Here is a 20,179-nt window from a genome sequence, read left to right on the forward strand (position 1 = left end):
TTATATTAGATGACCGACTGCCAGTGATGCTTTTAGTGTATGTTTTTGAAAATTGTAATATGCAGCGAGGAGGAGTGTGTGCTCCGAGACTTGTTACTTGGTTCAAATCTGGCTTCCTGTCTAGACCAGTTTCTCGGCTCTTCTGTCTTCCAGTGTTTTTCATTTATGACTTAGGACTGGCACTTCCGTTTCTCAGGGTTTCTGTGAAAATGTGATGGGTGAACAGAACAACACACACGCCACACTCAAGAGTCCTGGAATATTACAGTCATTGGTAGTAGCTAGCCGTGATTATTGTGGTTTGGTCTTATAAAAGTAATTACAGAATACAGACAGACTGCAAAGTGAAGCTCATTGTTAATTTTCTTTATAATTAGCCCCCAGTCTCTTCAGGAGATTGCCTCCAGGACTTCCCCAGATAACCAAGTCTGAAGATTCTCAAGTTAGTTGTATAAAGTGGCAGAATATTGCATATAACCTATACATCCTCCCATATTCTTTAAAGCACACTTAGATTTTTTAGTACTTTAATTATATAATGCCTTACACAGTGTAGAGGTATAAACAGTTGTTATACTGTGCTGTTTAGGAAATAATGATAGGAAAACTATTGTATATGTTCAGTACAGAAGCAACCACTCTAGACTAACTAGATAGTACACATTTTCTACAGTTGGCTACTCTGAAATTCCAGGATTTATACAGAACCCAAGAGCCAAAAGTCACATAGAAGTTTAAGGAACATTGGTCCTGGGTGTTTAGGGCCGTTATAATTAAGATAGGGACTAATTCTTAGTTCTTATCTGATGAAACCAAATGTAACAAATCCACATAAAGGAATCCAACATATAGAGAAACCCAGATCAGTGAGTAAAGAGTGGTTATTTAGCAGTTCTTTCCTGAATGAACGGCTACATATATTAAGATACCAAGAATAAGAAATTGGCTTAAAATAAGAAATTTTAAGATGTTTACAGCTAGCTCCTCAGTGCTGAAGCATGAGGTTCACACAATGCCTGCTGCCGCTTTGAGCAGGAGCCAGGCCGACTTGGACCTTGGCTGCAGCAGCCACTGAGAAACACTTCCCACGGTGTGAACAGGAAGCAGCCCCCAAAGCCCAGTCTTTCACAGGGGTTTACACTTGTTCGTCCTTTTCTGCCCTTGGGCCAGAGGTGAGCGCGAGCAAGCCAAGCTCTCAGGGCTTCTTATCCTGTTACAAAGTCTGACTTCTTGTTGGTGTGGCTAGTTTCTTCAGCGGCTGTCCGTTCCTTTTTCCTCACTTTCCTTTCCTTTCTTTTCTGGCTGTAACTTGGAGGTTTTCAAACTCTCCACTCTGGTGTTTGCTCCCAGCTTTCACTGCAAACCTGGCTGAAGGCTGCCGGAAATAACCAAGCCACAGCATGCATGCTTGGCAGCCTCCAGTTTCCTCCTCCAGGTTCATTCGTCCTTGATATTTGGGGCACATACAGAACTTACATTCTTTGCCACAGTGTAACACACATGGCTTCTAGTCCTTTTCCCCAGAGTCCTTGTCCACCTGAAACCCATGAACCTGGCATTTAGCTGTCCACGGTCCTGCAGCATTCTGCTCTTCCCCCATCAGAACTGCCTGACCGCCTCTGCATTACAACAGTCTTGGGTTTTCGTAGCTCACTTCCCCAGACTTCTATCAGCTAGTCCCGAAGGCTTCTGAACCACACGGTTAGGGAGTCACAGCAGCCCACTCCACTTTTCTGTGTGTCGGCCTTTCATATCTGTGAGCAAGGCAACTCACGGAAAGGTTTATTTGGGTTCAGTCCATGGCTGCTTCCATTTCGTGGCTCTGAAGCCAGAGCAGAACTTGATGGTGTAGAGGGTCTGGGAGATTAGCACTGCTCACACGACAGCCAGAGAGCCATGAAGCCGGGAGGCGGGGAACATGAGGCATCATCCCAGGCCATCCCAAGGCCAACCTCCTTGCTTCTATAAGGTCCTACTTCCTGAAGTTCCCACCTCCTCCCCGAACAGTGCCACCGGCTGGGGACCAAGCCTTCACCCCCGAGTCTGTAGTAAACATGTTCAAACCACAGCAGGCACCATCATAGCAGCTGCGTGCTGCCAAGTCAGCAGCTCACTTCTAGACAGTTACTGTATAGGAAAGGTCGGCAAACTGTGGTTCCTAGACCAGACGCTCTAACTGCTCTGTAGAGTGGGTTTTAGAGCAGAGACTGACCAGCTCCTTTGTTGTGTTTCTGTATCTATTCTCGTGCTTCCCTGGAGTGGTGGTGATAGTGGTGGACCATAGGTCCCACAAAGCCTGGAGTATTTATGTGAACAAATATGTGATTATAAATCATACTGAGTGCTGTCGAGCGGAAATAGGAAAGTTACTAACATCCACGTGTATGACTAGTACTAATGCATCTTGTACCTATGCAGTAAGTTGCTGAAGAAAGCATGCAGTGTGATTCTATTCGTGTAAAGTTCAGAAACAAGCGAAGCTGAGCAGTCTGTGGTTTAGGAAGGAGTGTCACTGTGATGCACTGAAGAAAGACAAGATGGTTGGTGCGGTGTGCATTCCTGCAGACTCTGCCATGTGGGAGGCTGAGGCAGGGGGTCACTTGAGCAGAGCAGTTCAAGGATAGCCTGTGGAACATAGCAAGATTCCATCTGAAAAAAACAAAACAAAACAGAAAAGAAACAAGATTCAGGGTTGGGGTTCGTGTGGCAGAAAAAGGGTACGACTAAGGCCTGCCCATAGAGAATCAGGTAATATTTTTTAAGCCACGTAAGGGATATTATTTTTGTTTTATGATTTCTTCATATTGTACATATTCTTACATGGGAAAACTAGGTGTATTTGCTTGTCCATTTCTACATGAAGCCAGTTTTAATTACAATAGCTTTATTGTTTATTTTAGTATCTCTTATGGTAAATTTATTTGCATTCTTTCACTCCCAATTTGTTTTATTTTGTTTCTCCTAAAATAATTTAAACATAAAGTGTAAGATACCATCCATTAGGAATTGCTTTTATTGGCATTTCATTGAATTTATAATTTGGTGAAATTTTAGCACATTTATAGCATTATGTTCCTACCCAGAGAAGCGAAGCCTGGCCATCTACTTAAGTCAGGTCTTATTTTATGCACTCAAGGAAAGCTTTCACTGTGTTTCTCACAAAAATCTCGACCATCTTGTGGTTACATTCTTTTCAGCTCTCATTTTTGTATAATTCCTGTTTACTTATTGCAGGTTTTGAGGGTTTTTTTTTCGGGGGTGGGGTGGTGAGAGGTTCTATTGGTTCCAAAAGCTGGAGATAAACTGTGGAGGGATTTTTTTGTGGGTTTTGTTTGTGTTTTAGGAAGCACCTCTTATTTTTCGTCCTGCCTAGTCTCCCTCCCTTCCTGTTTCTTTTCTGTCATTGTGTTTATGTGTTTTCTTGCGTTGTCATGGTGATAGTGAGGGAAGGCAGGTGGATGCTCTCATCCTGACGTCTCGTTCATAAGAGTATAGTTGACGTTCAGGGTTTTAATAATCGAATATATTTCCATAATTGTTTTCTAGAAATATTAGTAAAGAGTACCTGTGAAAAATAAGACATTGCCATATATATGCTTATTAATGTTTTAAATTTAAATTATAGCTTGAAAATGAAAAATATGAATTGCAATCTAAAATATTACTGTTGGAAGAAACAGTGGAGTCCCTAGATAACAAGTCAAAGCTCCAAGCTCAAAAGCTTAGCCACGTGACTGGGGACTCCTCTCATCAGAAAACAGAGATGAACTCTCTCAGGTAAGTCTGTTAAAGATTTCCTTCACCCTGGGACACGTTTCTTCTGGTTATGCAAGGTTCATAACCATGCTGTTGTGCTCCGTGTCTTTGCACAGTGGTTTCCCGAGTTGGCCTCATGGGACAGTCTTCCCGGAGCTTTTAGGCAGGATGTGGGGAGGTCTGCATGTGCTCTGACTTACTGAGGGAGTCTGGAGACATCTGGGTATCCGTAGCCTTGGAACTTTCACAAGTTGACGTGGTCATCAGAAGTTCTTTAGTAAATATTCAAGACGCTGTGCCTCTGTAGGAAGGACTCCTGGAGCTCCTGGAACTTCTGCCTCATGAGTCATTGCCTCCCTTTTCTCTCCTCTTTTAATATAACAGAAATTCTGAATGTTTTCTGTCCTTTTTTAACCCTTTCTGGTTTAGAAAACGAAAAATTAGCCAAGGGGTAGGGAAACTAACTCTGATAGCACATAGAGCATGGATTTGGAGTCGTAGAGACGGGCGATGAGGTCACTGGTGAGGACTGAGACAGTAGCGATGGACTTTGAGGGCAAAAGGCAAATTTAAGAAATGTTTCTTTCATGAAATCCAAAGGTGACATATATGGGAATAAAATAGTAGTACAGTAATCCATAATGTATACATTGGGATACTAGGTCCCTGGTTAGCCGTTTGTTAGTTTCAAGTACATAAAACTTAAAGAAATAAAAGCTAACAGTGTTAGTCACCATCAACCCCCCCACCCCCCGCATTGTAAAGCTGTCATAAGCAAGCAAACAAATAAATAAACAAGTAAATAAATAAATAGAACAAAAAGTAACTGAAGATCAGCAGAAAGGCTCTGCTTTGAAGAGTTGGGCAATCTCTTTTTCTTAGTTATATTTACCATAAAAATTAGGAAGAAATTTTCAAATGTCAACAAAATTTTTATCTATGAAACTCAGTAATGAAGCAGTAACTGCGATCAGAAAGGAGGGCAGTGATGGTCATTTTAAAAAAGACTGATTAAGGTTACCATTGGAAGGTTCCTGAGCAGTAACTGAATTGACTACTGCAGAAAGCTGAGTTGGGAAATAAAGAACAAGTTCAGGAATTTCACCTACAATTCAGAAAGCCGAAAAGAGGTGAGGAGAGTCGGACAGACCCACACCCCAAACCAGGAGTCACGGCAGGATGTAGAAGAGCAGCAGCACTGTCCTGGGAAGAGTCGTTAGCAGAAGGAAGGCCAAGGTTGTCATTGACCAGGAACAGGCTTGCCGATGCCCTAGTTAGCTTTTCTCCCTTGATGCCTTACCGCCCGCCGTCTATCATGTGGGCTTTGGGAAAAGCTAAAGGAGACAGCTTTGCCCATCCTCTGTCTGCGTGTATTCTGTGGAGGGGAGCCGGGAGCTAGCCCCTCTGCTGGCCAGGTCTTCAGCTCCAGAGGACAGACAGATGCAGGGCTCTAGCTCTGCCTGCAGGACTGCTAATCCGCCCTTTTTGCTTTTCTTTTCCTTCAGATCCTAACCACCTCTTTCTTTTCCTCACAGATGACCTTAGAAACAGCCGCTGTGGTTGGCCTCTTTTGGGTGCCTTAGTCCGGTGGTTAGCTCCTTTGCAGTTTTTGTTCCGATACTATGAAAATACTATTTTCTCTTATGAGTTCAGCCTGCTCTGCCTTCACCTACGTGACATTCAGTCACTGTGCGGGAAGAGAGGGTTATGAGAATTGTCCTCTGCCTGTATAACCTGGCATATTGCATGATCTTAGAACCCTGCTTTACACCAACCAAATCTCCTCTCCCTCCCCTTCTCTCTCTCTCTCTCTCCCCCCTCTTCTTCCCCCCCCCATCTGTGTGTGTATGTGAGACAGAGACAGGAAGACCCAGAGACAGAGACAGACAGACACTATCTCTAAGAACTGTGTCTTCACATTCCCTTGGTAAACACTGATAAGACTTGAGTTCGAGCTGTCAGGTCCAAATTCAGCTCTAAACCCGACACAAACCACAGCAAACCCTTACAGAGGTAGAACACAGAGCAGACCTTGTGCCGTTTCCAATGGAGTTCGTAGATTCTCCGAACTCTGATCACATGATGTCCCATACAGGAAGCTGATTCTCAGGTGGACAAGGTTCATGCTCTTCTACCTCATGGACCATCTTCTCTTTCCCTTCCTGTGTGTTAGGATTTTTTTCACCAAATTTCCATTCTTCCAAACAGGCCTCCTGCATCAGGCACAGCTCTGATTGTAGACAGAGAGGCTATTTGGTCTGGTTTCTTGGTGGAGCATCAGAAGACAGTGTTAAAACAGCAGTTTTGAAAATGTGAATGACTCCTGCCTCTCTTGTGCTGCAGTTTTTAATGAGGTCTAGCAGTGTGCAGGCTCACCCTAACCGCCACAATGTGAAAAGGAAATGTCTGTGTGCTGGGATGATGGCAGTTGATACCTCCTCATGCCAGCCAGAGCCCGAGTCAGCAAGTCTCCTGTCAGTGCTCAGTAGTTTAGACTGTGTGGCCAGGCAGTTCCTCCTCACCTTTGAAAACCGGCTTCTGAAATGCAAGTCACTGTAGACCATGTGTCAGTTGATGATTATGGTTCTCTTCCAATAATACAGATACTTTTAGTTCATTTAGTTTTCATGTCACAAAATGTTTTCCTGTGGAGATTCTTTTCACTTAATTATAAAAACTCTTTGCAGCAGGAAAGAAATAAGCAGTAGGCCATGGTTTGTCAAGCCTTGCTCGGGGACAGACTGTTTTCCAGACCAATTATACAACTCACTCTTCTCAGTCACTCCATAGCAGACAGCCTTGATCTTTGTAACTGCTGGCAAACAGTGACACATGAAAGTTGTCATAGTGTTCTCAAGACACTATTTTGTGGGTTGTCACTATTGCCCAGACTTGACCTCAAGTCAGTGCTCCGCCCCCTCAACATCTGGAGTCCTGTGCTCAAGTGCTCCTCCCACTCGGCATCTAGAGTCCTCCTCCCACTCGACATCTGGAGTCCTGTGCTCAAGTGCTCCGCCCACTCGACATCTGGAGTCCTGTGTTCAAGTGCTCCTCCCACTCGACATCTAGAGTCCTGTGCTCAAGTGCTCCGCTCACTCAACATCTGGAGTCCTGGAACCATGAGCATTCAGCTCAGCCCTCTGCTACCTAGTCTTCCTTCTGTACATCAGTTAAAGCCAGGAGTGTCACATATTTATTTATTTGTTTGTTTATTTATTTATTTATTTATTTCAAAACATGCTATAAGAGTTTCCTGGAAATGACCCATGAACTCTGGGTGGGTTTGTGATTATGCCAATAGGTATCAGTTGTTTTACTGGAATTTGTTTAGATCTATTCAGAAATATGCAGATATGTTAAAAATGTTAGATATACTCAGAAATATTAGATATATTCAGATACATACAGCTAGTTTCCCTTGAGAAATATGTGTGAAGGAATTAGGAATCATTTTAGATAAGGAAAAGAAGATTCATAGGTTGTGCGGGATGTCTAAAACTTTCTCTGGGGCATGCCTGCCATATTTTCTTAACAATGAGAACAAGAATGTTGCTACTGAATGACAGTGGCTGAGCTTGTGGAGCTAATAATAAAATTGTCCATCCCTCCTCCTCTTCTGGTGTACCACGTGATGCTATCCACAGCCTTCGTAATGGGCTAGAACCTAGGTCTCATAGGAGAGCCTCCAAGAAAGGTCACCATCGCTTTCCTGTAATAGGCCATTGAATTTCCAAACCTACCTCGCTTAGATGGAGCTTCATTATAGAATTTGAAACATTTATGTTGGAGGAAGGAACATTTAAGAAATGTCTTAAAGATGCTTTAGATGTACTCTGTCATGAAAGGAAATAATTAGTTTTGTCCCATAAACTGAGAATGCATAATCATTATAACCATGGAATTTGAGGCTGAGAGATGGCTGGAGCCAGAGCCACGCACACAAAAGTCTGTTAGATGGAGAGCCAGAATTAAGTTCAATTTTACCGCTTTTTTTCTGCTGGGAGATCATTTCTTTCCTCAGTGTATGTAACTTTTAAAGCTAAGAAACTGGTTCATTTTTACCGACAACTTGGTTTGCAAAGTTTCTCTTCTGAGTTTACAGTGAGTAAAATGGCGGTGACTCAGCTCTCCCTCGTGAGTGCCCGCCCCTCTCAGTTTCTGTCAGGAAGTCTGGGCAGCGGCACTTCAGTGAGACTGTGTTGTCCTTCTCTTCTCTGGACTGGGGCACAAGAGCCAAAGTGTTGCGAGGACTCACCTCAGGGCTTCCTTTCTGTCAGTCCCCATGTTACCCCGCTGCCCCTGCCAGCTCCTCTCCCACAGGCAAGGCCCCCATTCAGAAGTTACCTGCAGGAGACGCTATCTGCCTAGAGTCTTCAGCAAGGCCTCTGTGGCCACTCCATTTTCCTGTCCGCTTGGAGGCATCGGTCTCTGCATCTGAGCAGAAAGCGATATGAGGCAGCTTACATTGCGCCTTTGCCTTTGCCCTGGAAGTTTGTGACCCTGGACAAGGACTTTTTTTGTGTGTAAACTTTAGATAACAGTCCCAGTGGAACTCCCCCAGACCAGTGAACTCATGTGTACACAGTCCCTCCCCTTTATGCTGTCCCTGCACACGATGGCCCTAGGTTTTGGGAGTAGCCACGTGGACTGCAGATACTTTTCTCAAGTAAAACTGCCTGGACCTGGTGTCTTTCTTCCCTGGTTTGGCTCAGCTGTGCAGTTCTCCAGAAGTCAGTCCAGTTTGATGGCCCTTCCTGCCTCTCAGTCATCACCATTCAGTCTCACTTGCTGTGAGAATGCTCAGTGTGAATGTTTTCTGTCGGAATACCCCATATTGCTGTACAACGTCTATATTTCTGTAGAAATGTCCCATTTTACTCATTACTTTGGGAACCAACCTCTTCCTCACTAGGCATCTCTAAGTCAAGCGGCCATTACTATCTTCTTCAGTGTCTTGTCCTCAGTGGAAACCCAAAGGAAGCTATTCCCAGCCAACGGTCTTTCCAGCCAGGCTGGGTAAATGCTTCCCACTCAGAGCTAGAAGCACTTGGAAACCTGTGACTGTGAGAGCCAAGGCGTGCTGTCACAGGATGCTCCTTCTGAAGAGGAAGAGTCATTTCCAACTAGTAACAGACTGGAGACACTCTTTACCAGGGACTGCCCCCCGCTTCCATGAATCCTTTCCCTGGTTCCCTGAAACCAGCCTTTAGTCTTAACCCATTGCACTGTAAGAAATGCCCGCCTGCCTTCTCAGCTTATTGTGCCCTACAGCCACTGTCACTCAGAGTCAAAGAAGCCAAATGATGAGCTCACATGGTCAGAATGGCGAAGGCTTAGGAAGAGTCTGGAGCGCCCAGCCAGGTTAAAAAGACAGGGCTTTCTTTTCACCTTCACTATCAGGAATAGAGTTTGAGGAAAAGGGGGTTGATGTTAGGAAACTGAGGAGACCCTTACTACCAAGAACCTTCTAGAAGAGAATATACAATTAATTTCATTTTTATACCATATTATTTTTAGAAAGATGGAACCATATTGGCGAAAAATGGTGGACAACAAGAAAAATATTGTATAATAGAATACCATTGATTACACTGGAGAGCTTTATAATAAGAAATAAAAGAAAGTTAGATAAATTAAAATATTTTAACAAAGCTGTTTCTGTAAGAGATAAAGAATGCTATTTGTTTTTGTCCACTGATTTAGGATGGTCAACGATCAGCTGCAGCGGTCACTAGATGACTATCAGCACCGGCTCGCCCTAAAAAGAGGTGAACTTGAATCAGCCCAAGAAGAAATTAAAATTCTGGAGGAAAAACTAGGTGAGCCTTTTGAAGTTTTACTTTTTCCAGCCTCAGTAGCCTCTGCCTAACAAACATTGCTCTCTCTCTCTCTCTCTGTAGAGCAACTAAGCTGTAAGATGGCGTCCCAGAGCGAGGAAACTCAAGCCATGAAGAAGACCATTGACGTGATTGACAAAGAGAAGGACTTCCTCCAGGAGACTGTGGATGAGAAGACAGAGAAGATCGCCAGCCTGCAAGATAGCCTCACCAGTAAAGTAGGTGTCTGTCACCTGCCCTCCCGAGTCTCAGCAGGAGACATGTCATTCTCTACTTAAATGAAGTATGCAGTTCTTACAGCCCATGGCTAATGCCTGAGACCCACGGCTGTCTTCGACAGATCTCAATTTCCTTCTAGCCTAGCAGTTGGAACCTTTCAGGTGGGATTTGATCTATTTCTAGAGTGTGATTTTTTATCTCATTACAGCACACTTTAAAGAAACCACTTCAGTTCTTAGGTGGGTAGAAACATGCCAAGATGTGACATACAGATGGATATAGAACTATGTTTACTTAGAGCTTGCTTTTATGTATGATTTATGTAATTGAAGTGTATATTTAACTACTTACTATCTAAATGTAGCAGATTATGCAAATTTGGCTAAGGAGGATTCTGTATGAATGACTTCGAATCTTTTATGTTTCTGTAATTTCTTCAGGAGAAAACTATTGCCCAGGTGAAGGTCACAATCACAGAGTATGAAACATCTTTGAGGTAAGTAATCAATGAAAGGGAATTCTGTGGTTGAGAAATTTTCAGTGAATGAGGTCTTGCCTAGTTAGCAGTCTGGCGAGAAGAAAAGGTCTCCAGTGATGTTCCCGGTTTTGCCAGGGGCAGCCTTGCCTTCTCAGTGGCATGTTCTGCCTTGCTCTCTGCCCCTGTGGTATCCTGTTCCTGTGCTTTTATCTGCGTGCTCCATGTGTTACGTAGTCATCTGTGCGAGTCCCGATAGTCTCATCAGAGATGCATTTGTTCTTAATTAAACCTGTCCTAAGCACGCTAAATATTTTACATTTTCTGTCTGATCTCCAGAAAGAATTTAAGCCATCTAAAAACAAAAGTCACTAATTATATTTATTTTACATGCCTTTATGTTTTATATAATAATGGAAATGTAAACACCAAATATTAAATGCAGTTTTATATTCTATTTTGTTCCTAACAGTTGAAAATGTTGTGTTTGCTTAACTTGTGGAATAATACTATTTATTTTGTGGCTTTATTTGCATATAACAGCATATAGGAATGATAGGATCTAAAGTACCTGAGCATTTTAATAAGTGTCCACAGGCAGCTGCTGTACTCTCTTGTGTTCATACACATACTGAGACTGCCAGAGTCTCATTTTAAGTAAGCTAGAGTTTTCCATAATGCTTTATTATTGCCACAACACTCTTTCACAGCCAGCTAAAGGACACCTTGGCTAACCGAGACCGAGAGATAAGCAGCCTCCGACGGCAGCTGGATGCAGCTCACAAAGAGCTTGATGATGTTGGGAAGTCTAGAGAGATCTCTTTTAAGGAAAACAGAAGGTTACAAGATGACCTAGCCACAATGGCAAGGGAAAACCAGGTATGAAGCCAGGCAGAGATTTTGCACAGAACTTCCTTCTTTGCTAAGTATTCAACTTCTAAATATTTCCTTCTAAAATGCTGTGGTATTGAATGGAAGCAGTGTAAGTCCTTGAGGGGATGGTGGCTGGCTGAGTGTTAACAAGGACAGTTTTTAGAATGTAGTGTCACAGGCATCGAATCAGCTCAACTGTAGTCTCCATTTGGAGTGGAACTTTCCTCATTCTTATTTTGTTTATATATATAGCCCAGGCTGGCCTAGAACTCCCTGTGTAGCCAAGGCTGATCTTCATCCTCTTCTTTGGCCTCCCAAGTATAGTAATGACAGGTCTGATATCATTTGTTTTTTGTTGCTAAGGAGCGTGGCTTTCTCTGTGATAGAAGTCATTGTCACAGCATTGGTGAGGACAGCAGCGTCACTCTTAGGGCAGCTTTTCTCTGATTACAAAGCACCCATGGCAGGTCTTAGTAATCTGCACTTACTTCCCTTGTCTTAGACATAGCTGTAAGTGAATAAAAGGGTATTTTAGATGGCAGATACTGTAAGGTAGTAGTTTTGTTTGTACTGGTTTATTATAGGACTATGCTCTAAAGACCAATGATGTCTTATGTTTAGAAAATTACTCTTAGTATTATTGAATATCAATCATACGGTAGATATGTCAACACTTTAATGTCAACTACTGGCCATAACCAGCCCTGATGTAAAATGGAATACAAGGTCAAGACTGTCACAGGAGCTTTGTGGAAAAGTTTGCTAAAAGTCCAGATCACAGATAGGGAGATGACTTGGTAGCTAAGAGTGCCTGCTGGGAGATGAAGTAAGAGGTTCTGAGTTCAAATCCCCCGCACATACAAAAATGCCTGGCAGAGTTGGAGGGCATAGACTGCAGATCGCAGAAGCTTATTGGCCAGCCGGCCTCGCTGAAATGGGAGCTTCGCTTCAGTGAAGGCCTGTCTCAGAGAACAGGGAGAGAGTGATAGAGAAGGACACCTGACACCTGACATCCTCCTCTACACTCTCTCTGTCCATGAGCTTGTGCCCCATGCACCACACACATACACACACACAGACACACACATGCATACACCACACACACACACACACACACACACATATGCATACACACACCCATACATCACACACACACATGCATACACCACACACACACACACACACACACACACACACAGACATACACACACCCATATATCACACACACACACATGCATACACCACACACACACACACACACACACACACACACACAGACACACACACATATGCATATACCACACACACACACAGACATACACACACACACACACATACACACACTCACACAAGATCAGTCAGGGGAATATGTGAAAATCACACAGTAGAGGTTTTTCCCCTTGTTTCTTCTCTGATCCCAAAGGCTCTGCTGGACATGACCAGAACTTGACATTGCCTCTTTCTGCCTTGCTGACTTATAGGAAATCTCAATGGAACTGGAAGCAGCAGTACAAGAGAAAGAGGAGATGAAGAGCCGCGTCCACAAGTACATCACTGAGGTGTCACGGTGGGAGAGCCTGATGGCCGCGAAGGTGAAGACACTGTTCAGCTTGCACTTAAGACGAGCTCTCTGAGAGCTCTTTTGTCCTTAATTCTTCTCCAGTGTTAGATATTGGACACTTGAGGTTCGATATTAGACATTAGATGTTTGAGAGTAGAAGTCTTTCCTACTAACTTTATATTCCCCGTGGACCTTATATAGTGCCTGTACACATACTGATGTTTCCTAAATCCAAGCCGTTCTCTGTGTGTGTGTGTGTGTGTGTGTGTGTGTGTGTCTGTGTGTGTATATGTCTGTGTGTGTGCCTGTGTGTCTGTGTATGTATGTATGTATGGGTGTATGTCTGTGTGTGTGTGTGTGTCTGTGTATGTGTGTCTATGTGTGTGTGTCTGTGTGTGTATGTATGTCTGGGTGTGTGTCTGGGTGTGTGTGTCTGTGTATGTGTGTCTGTGTCTGTCTTTGTGTGTGTATGTGTGTCTATGTATGTGTGTCTGTGTATGTCTGTGTGTCTGTCTGGGTGTCTGTGTTTATGATGGAGATGTTCCATTGACAGCACTGACTTAGAAATAATGTAATTGTTCTTAAACCAGGAAAATGAAAACAAAGACCTACTAGATAGATTCCAGATGCTTCACAACCGTGCCGAGGACTGGGAGATCAAAGCCCAGCAAGCCGAGGGCGAGAATAGCTCAGTCCGCCTGGAGCTGCTGTCCATCGACACGGAGAGAAGACACCTGCGGGATCGAGTGGATCTCCTAGAGAAGGAGATCCAGGAGGTAATGCTCTGCCACTGCCTAGTGCGGAAACCACTCAGGAAGTGACGCACTTGGAGGCACCGCATGCGGTGAGGCTGTGGCCGCTGCGGACCTCCAGCTCAGCTAAGGCCTTGCCACCGCGCTCATAACTTGCTTGGGTGCCTGTTACCTTTGTCACTGTAGTGAAGAGGTGGGTGTCCTAGTCAGGGTTTCTACTGCCCTGACCATGGCAACTCTTAGAAAGAAAACATTTCACTGGGGCAGCTTACAGTTTCAGAGGTTTAGTCCATCAGCATCATGGTGGGACAGGGCAACGTGCAGGCAGACGTGGTTCTGGAGAAGCAGCTGAGAGTTCTACATCCTGATCCATAGGCAACAGCAAGTGTGTAGTTGGAAATTTCCCCGGTCCCACCTGGCCCTGAGGTTCTGCAGCCATTTATAAAATAATCACTCAGAGGCTTAATATTTTTTACAAATTATATGGTCTATGACAGGCCTCTTGCTAGCTAGCTCTTATATTTTAAATTAGCCCATTTTTATTAATCTAAGTTTTGTGTGTCTGTGAGGTGAGGTTAGCTTGTGGCTTTTCCTATTCCTCTGATCTCTCAGGTTTTTACCCCTGTATATGGCTCTGTGTTTTTTTTTTATTTAATAAGACTGTTTAGCAATTCATCTACAGAAGTGAACTTTGTCACTGGGCATAGCTTGAGATTGGAGACCTCAAAGCCCACTCCCACAGTGACACACTTCCTTCAACAAGGCCACACCTCCTAATAGTGCCACTCCCTATGAGCTTATGGGGACCAGTTACATTCAAACTCCCACAGTGGGTTATAGCAAGAAATCCAAAGGAGTCTGCTTATGGGGTATATGGAGTTTGTTAGAACATACATTGGAGAAAACAGCTCACTAAACAGAATAGGCAAATTGTCACAGGGTCCTGGAGGGCTGAGGTCCTGTTCCATGCTGTTCCTGCCGCCTGCGTCAGTCCGCTCCATCCAAGCCCACTAGGGAGAGAAGGGCCACGCCATACATGCCCCTCAGCTTAAGCTAACCACGAGGCCACGCCCTAGAGGCTGGTACTTCGAGGTCATAGGTGGAACAATTACCCACTACAGGGGGTGACATGAGATTTACCATTTCGCTTCTCTTAAGTGTGTGATCCTGTGGCATGACACATTTGTAACACCGTACTAATCTCCACCCTGTGGTGCTAATACTCCATCTTCCCCAGGCTCACTTAATCTCGGAATTTTTCTGTCCTGAGTCATGTCCTGTCCTTTTCTGAGGCTGACTAAGAGTACATTAGAATGTGCTTTAGCTATTCACCTTTCGGTGAAGTTGTTTATTTCCATATTTGAGATATTGATAGGCATGTTGCTGTTAACATGGTGTGCTAGCTACTGTCGTGGTTGCTGTGATAAAACAGAACGAGCAGAGGGCTAGAGAGATGGCTCAGGAGTGAAGAGCACTGTCGCTGGCCCAGCATTTAGAGAGAAATAAGCCTACGCTGTAATGACAGTTAAGTCAAAATTTCGTTAATACAGGGTTTTGTTGTTGTTGTTGGTGGTGGTGGTGTTTTGTGTTTTGGATTTTTTTTTTTTTTTGTTTTTTGTTTTTTTGTTTTTTGAGATAGGGTTTCTCTGTATAGCTTTGGAGCCTTTCCTGGAACTCGATCTGGAGACCAGGCTGGCCTCAAAGTCACAGAGATCTGCCTGCCTCTGCCTCCTGAGTGCTGGGATTAAAGGCATGCACCACCACTGCTAGGCTCATTAATACAGTTTTGAGTTCAGTTAAATTAATAAGGACTCTTAGTTTGATATAAATAAATTGCCTATTTGTTTTCTTAGTATAATTTTAGAATTTTCATCTTTCAGAAGAAAGTAATGACTCTGTAGTACAAAAAGTTAGAGCCTCCAAAAATATATATTTGTTTAGGTCCTAAACCTTAGACTCTTATTTTGCAGTAGTGTCTTTGCAGATATAATCAAGTAAAGCGATGCCATAACTAAAACTAATACCCCTACAAAATGAGGGCGATTTAGACAAAGACACAGGGACAATCGCCATGCAAAGACCGAGGCCGGAATGCTAGGATCCCAGCTGGTACCTTCTGGAACCTAGGATGCAGGCATGGGGTGGATTCTGCTTCAGAATTTCCACAGGGAACCGACTCACTTGACATTTACATTTCTAGCCCTGGAACCATGAGAAGGACATTTCTGTTTTAAGCCACTAAAGTTGTGGCCCTTTGCTGCTGCAGCCCCAGGACATCATTCAGATTTGGGGATCCAGAAGAGGGTTACTGCAGTAACATACATTGGAAAATATGGAAGTCTTAGAATTGGGTAATTGGGTAGCAGAAACTGGAAAAGCTTTGAGGTGTGTGGTGAGAAAAGCCTAGATTGTTTAAAAGACAATTCCCAGAAGTTTTGATACTGTGGGCTTCGTAAAGGAGAGAAATTGACCTGGGGTGGATGTAGTTCAGTTGCTAGAATGCCTGTCTGGAATGTGTGCCTCCTGACTTTGAGCCCCACAAGCACTTAGCGCAGGTGTGGTGGCACACGCCTCCTCTCCCAGCACCTCTAAGGAGTTCAAGATCGTCACTGATTTAGTCAATTCTGGGCCAGCTGGGCTACAGGAGACACTGTCTCTACGTAAGTAAACTTTAAAAAGCGGAGAGAAGGTTTTTAGGTACAGAATACATGTGTTATTGTATATGGACTATTTCTTCTAAAGAGGTCTCAAATAGAGTTGAAGAACATATTACTGGACACTGGGAAAGGAGGACGGGGGCTAAACTATGAACAGTGTTGGGAACACAGTAGAGCAGGAAAGAGACGAGCTCGGACACTTCAGTGAGCTGTCCACACAGCGGGGAAGGAAGCCTCATTGTGAGGGAGGGTGCAGACAGAGCTATCAAGCGAAGGAACCAGGACTTAATGGCTTTCAGAAGTATTTCCGCATGTCCATCCACATAGTAGCCTGTAGGCTTCCTGGTGGTGTGACTAGATTCAGGATGGAAACCACAGATCTAGTCAGCCATCTTGGCGGAGACTGCCCGCTTTGATCAAAAGGGACAGACATGACGAGATGGGAAGAAAGGCTGTTGGGTCTCTGGGGTCTTACTAGGTGAAGATGGGCCACTGTGGCTACTTGTCTTCTGATGGCTAGTCACCTTTAAGAAAAGGGAAGAATGACTGTGAGTGGCTCAGAAGCTACCGTGGAGCTCCCAAGGGCAGTTCAGAGGCTGGCGGGTCTTCCACTGCCACCAGAAGCAGAGGACGTGGGACCTAGTATTGGTGCTAGAGGTAGTGACTGTCCTGATGATTAAGAAAGTGAGACAGACCATCCTGGGAGGCCCAGGGGACAGTCTATTAGTGTCACATATAATTATTACTCTTCAGACTTGAAATCGAATAGAAGGTGGCCTGCTTGATTCCAGACTTACCTTAGACTAGGGTTATGGTTTGAATCTCACACATCTCCTACAGTTCTGTGGGGTGGAGACTTGGTCACCAGCCTGTGATATTACTTACTGCAAGGCATTGGAGCCTCACTGAGGAAGTCAGCTCACTGGCTGCATCTTTGAGGAGATACTGGGCCTTGGTCCTTCCTTATCCCCTTTAACTGCTGGATGCAATGGGGTGAGCGGTCCCCTGGCCGTGCATTCCCGTCACGATACACTGAGTGCCTCGCCGCAGCCTGAAAGCAGTGGGACAAGTGACTGTGGGCTGAAATCTCACAACTGAGAGCCTCAGTACAGTTTTCCTTCCAGATGCTTCTTGAGAATTTTGTCACAGCGAGTGACAGCTGACACACAAGTGCCAGCCCCCTTCATTCCTCTCCTCTCCTGTTGAGAATGGAGCCATCTGCTCCTTGTCTTGTTTTCTAGCATTAGAGGTTGATTAGAGAAACACGTTACCCTGAAGTGCACCAGAGTCCTATTTCTGTCTAATTTAGATGATGCCTAAGTGAGGTGAGAGGTGATGCTATTATTGTGGGTAAAGGGACTGGCCAGGAAGCCAGATGGTTTGAGCTCTATCCCTAGATCCCACACGATGGGGAGACACAACCAACCACTGCAAGTTGTTCTGTGGTCTCCACACACGCCTCTGCCCCACAGTAAACACATATTCAAAAAACTGAACCTATTAAAGAAAAGAATTTTGGATGCAGTGGAGGTATTTTCTGCTCGAGAAGAACCTAAACTTTGGAGGGCTTCAGAGCAGGTGGAATTATGACGGCTGAAAAAGTACTCTGAGTGCCTAACTACTTGTGAATGTGACCTTGTTGAAGGAGTGTCTTTGTAGATGTGGTTAAGATTAGATCATGCTAGCTGGGCAGTGGTGGCGCACGCCTTTAATCCCATTACTCAGGAGGCAGAGGCAGGCAGATCTTTGTGAGTTCGAGGCCAGCCTGGGCTACAGAGTGAGTTCCAAGAAAGGCGCAAAACTACACAGAGAAACCCTGTCTCGAAAAACAAAACAAACAAACAAACAAAAAGATATGTTCTTGGAAGAAAAAAAAAAAGATTAGATCATTCTGGGTAAGGCAGGCCACAATCCAGTGAACATCCCATGTCTCTAAAATGAGGCAGGTTTGGGACATGGGAGAGCCCTGTGAAATTGGAGGAGGTAGAGATGTCTTCAAGGCAAAGTGGTTGCCGCTAACACCAAAGGAAGTTAGGAGAGAGGCTGATAACTGTCTGCTTCAGAGTCTCCTGAAGGAGCTAGCCTTGATAACATAACATCTGGCTTTGCAGGGCTAGAGGAATGACTCAGTTGTTAAGAGCTCAGTCATTAAACTCTCTTTCAGAGAGTTTGGGTTTGATGCCTGGTACCCAACAGTGGGTAATTCCAGTTTCAAGGGATCTGATGCCCTCTTCTGGCCCCTGTGGGCACTGCATGCACACCGAGTACAAACACATAGAGTAAGAAAAAATAAGAAAGGGATAATGGCTTGAGCCTCCAGATCTGACGGGGAAATAATGACATTCAGTGTCATTAGTGACTTTTCTGTGATAAAACACCATGACCAAAAGGAACTTAGGGAAGAAGGAGTTTATTTTGGTTTCCAGATCCAAAGGGAGAATCCAGAACGGGTTGAGGGAGACCTGGCAGCAGGAGGCTGGACCGAGAGGCTGAGGTCACACCTTCAGCCACACACACAGCCAAGAGTGAGCAGGGAGTGGGCAGGACTGGAAACTCTCCAAGCCGGTCCCAGTGATGTCCTGTCTCTGACAAGCCTCCCGTCCAGCATTTCCACAGCCTACACAAGAGCGCCACCGACTGGGTACCAGTGCAACTCTGTGAGCCTATGCGGACCTCCAAATCACACCTCCAAATCACACCTCCACATCACACCACCACACCCAGTTTGTAGCCATGGTAATGGCAGGCCTCCAAACTAATAGAATAACCACAGTTCTTTATTCAAGAAATGCTTCTCTGCTCTTACGATTTTCTCAGGGGTGATTCTTTAATTTTTTTATTCTTTATTATTGCTAATATTCTTAGGTAGTATATAAAATGGGTTTTATAAGTTTTTTGTTTTGTTTTGTTTTGTTTGTTTCTGTAGCGCTGAGGCGGGAACTTGGGGCTTCTGCATGCTAGGAAAGTATCCTGCCTGTGAACTGCCCTGCTAGCCTGGCCTTATGTGCTTCTTTAATTTGTTTGAGGGAACTGCTGTTTGCTCAGTGTACGAATACTGGAAAATTCAACTGTCTATGTTCCGTAACTATGATATCTAATAATGTTCATTGCACAATATTAGTTTTTAATTGATTGATTTCTGTGAACTCCAATAACATCATTTTGCTTTTTAAGAGTGGCTGTCTTCCTAAAACCCCAAAGTAGAGTTTATATAAATTCATAATTATTGTGTAAAAATTAAATAATAAGAAGTTTAAGGTGTAGATTATTTTAGGAAAGTCTTTTAACAGTATTTCAAATTTTTCTCATTTCAAAATTACTAAAATCTTACAAAGTTGGCCAATGAAACTAGACTAAATTTAAATATACATTAAGGTATTTAGTATAAAAATAAACACTAGTTTTAAATTTTAGAATTTAAAAAAATGATTTGTAAATATACTTATATACTTTAAAATGTTGCTATTTGATAAGAAAATACTATTATAACAAGGGATATTTATGAAGAAAAGGAAACTTTAAAATCACTCATTCACACTATTTTAGCATAATTTTCATCTTTGTATCTTCTAAATGTATACATGAGATATTTAGTTATGATTAATAATTATATGCTCTTCCTTTTGTGCATTAACTAGGCTATCTTAAAATAGCACATTATTTCCTGAGAATATTTTAACATATGCAAAAACTGGCCCTTGTTTTTCTGAAGTCAGTTTGTGGCTACACAGGTTCCTGACGCAGTCTCTGAAGGCTTGCCCTTGAAGTGATGATCACGTTCTTTTATGTTCTGCTGTCTTTACTCAGCACATAAACGCACACCACGCTTACGAGGCTCAGATCTCATCGATGGCCAAAGCCATGTCTCGGTTAGAAGAGGAGCTGCGACATCTTGAAAATGAGAAAGCAACAGCCTTACACGATCTGTCATCTCTCCGGGAACTTTGCATTAAGCTCGACTCAGGCAAAGACCTCATGACCCAACAGCTGAATTCCAAAAGCCTTGAGCTTGAGAGGGTAGGTGCTGAGAGAGATGGTCGGGCACATTA

General features: G+C 43.7%; 1 protein-coding gene and 1 long non-coding RNA gene across 4 annotated transcripts in view; one reads left to right on the forward strand and one right to left on the reverse strand.

The window, feature by feature from the left end:
* Nucleotides 1–20,179, forward strand: part of Cep135 (centrosomal protein 135) — a 64,670-nt gene that overhangs the window by 34,313 nt on the left and 10,178 nt on the right. For all 3 annotated transcript variants that reach the window (XM_028856228.2, XM_037209111.1, XM_037209112.1), the window contains exons 15-22: nt 3,626–3,777; nt 9,460–9,575; nt 9,657–9,811; nt 10,253–10,308; nt 10,998–11,166; nt 12,642–12,752; nt 13,312–13,497; nt 19,938–20,147. In XM_028856228.2, coding sequence (XP_028712061.1) covers nt 3,626–3,777; nt 9,460–9,575; nt 9,657–9,811; nt 10,253–10,308; nt 10,998–11,166; nt 12,642–12,752; nt 13,312–13,497; nt 19,938–20,147 — 1,155 coding nt within the window. The remainder of the gene's footprint in view (nt 1–3,625; nt 3,778–9,459; nt 9,576–9,656; nt 9,812–10,252; nt 10,309–10,997; nt 11,167–12,641; nt 12,753–13,311; nt 13,498–19,937; nt 20,148–20,179) is intronic.
* Nucleotides 49–6,609, reverse strand: LOC119088654. The gene is made up of 2 exons (XR_005092344.1): nt 5,788–6,609; nt 49–2,649 (listed from the first exon to the last, which is right to left on the reverse strand). It is a non-coding gene; the product is annotated as an uncharacterized LOC119088654 (long non-coding RNA).

This window comes from Peromyscus leucopus, chromosome 10 (genome assembly GCF_004664715.2).
Source record: "Peromyscus leucopus breed LL Stock chromosome 10, UCI_PerLeu_2.1, whole genome shotgun sequence".
NCBI classification, from domain to species: Eukaryota; Metazoa; Chordata; class Mammalia; order Rodentia; family Cricetidae; genus Peromyscus; species Peromyscus leucopus.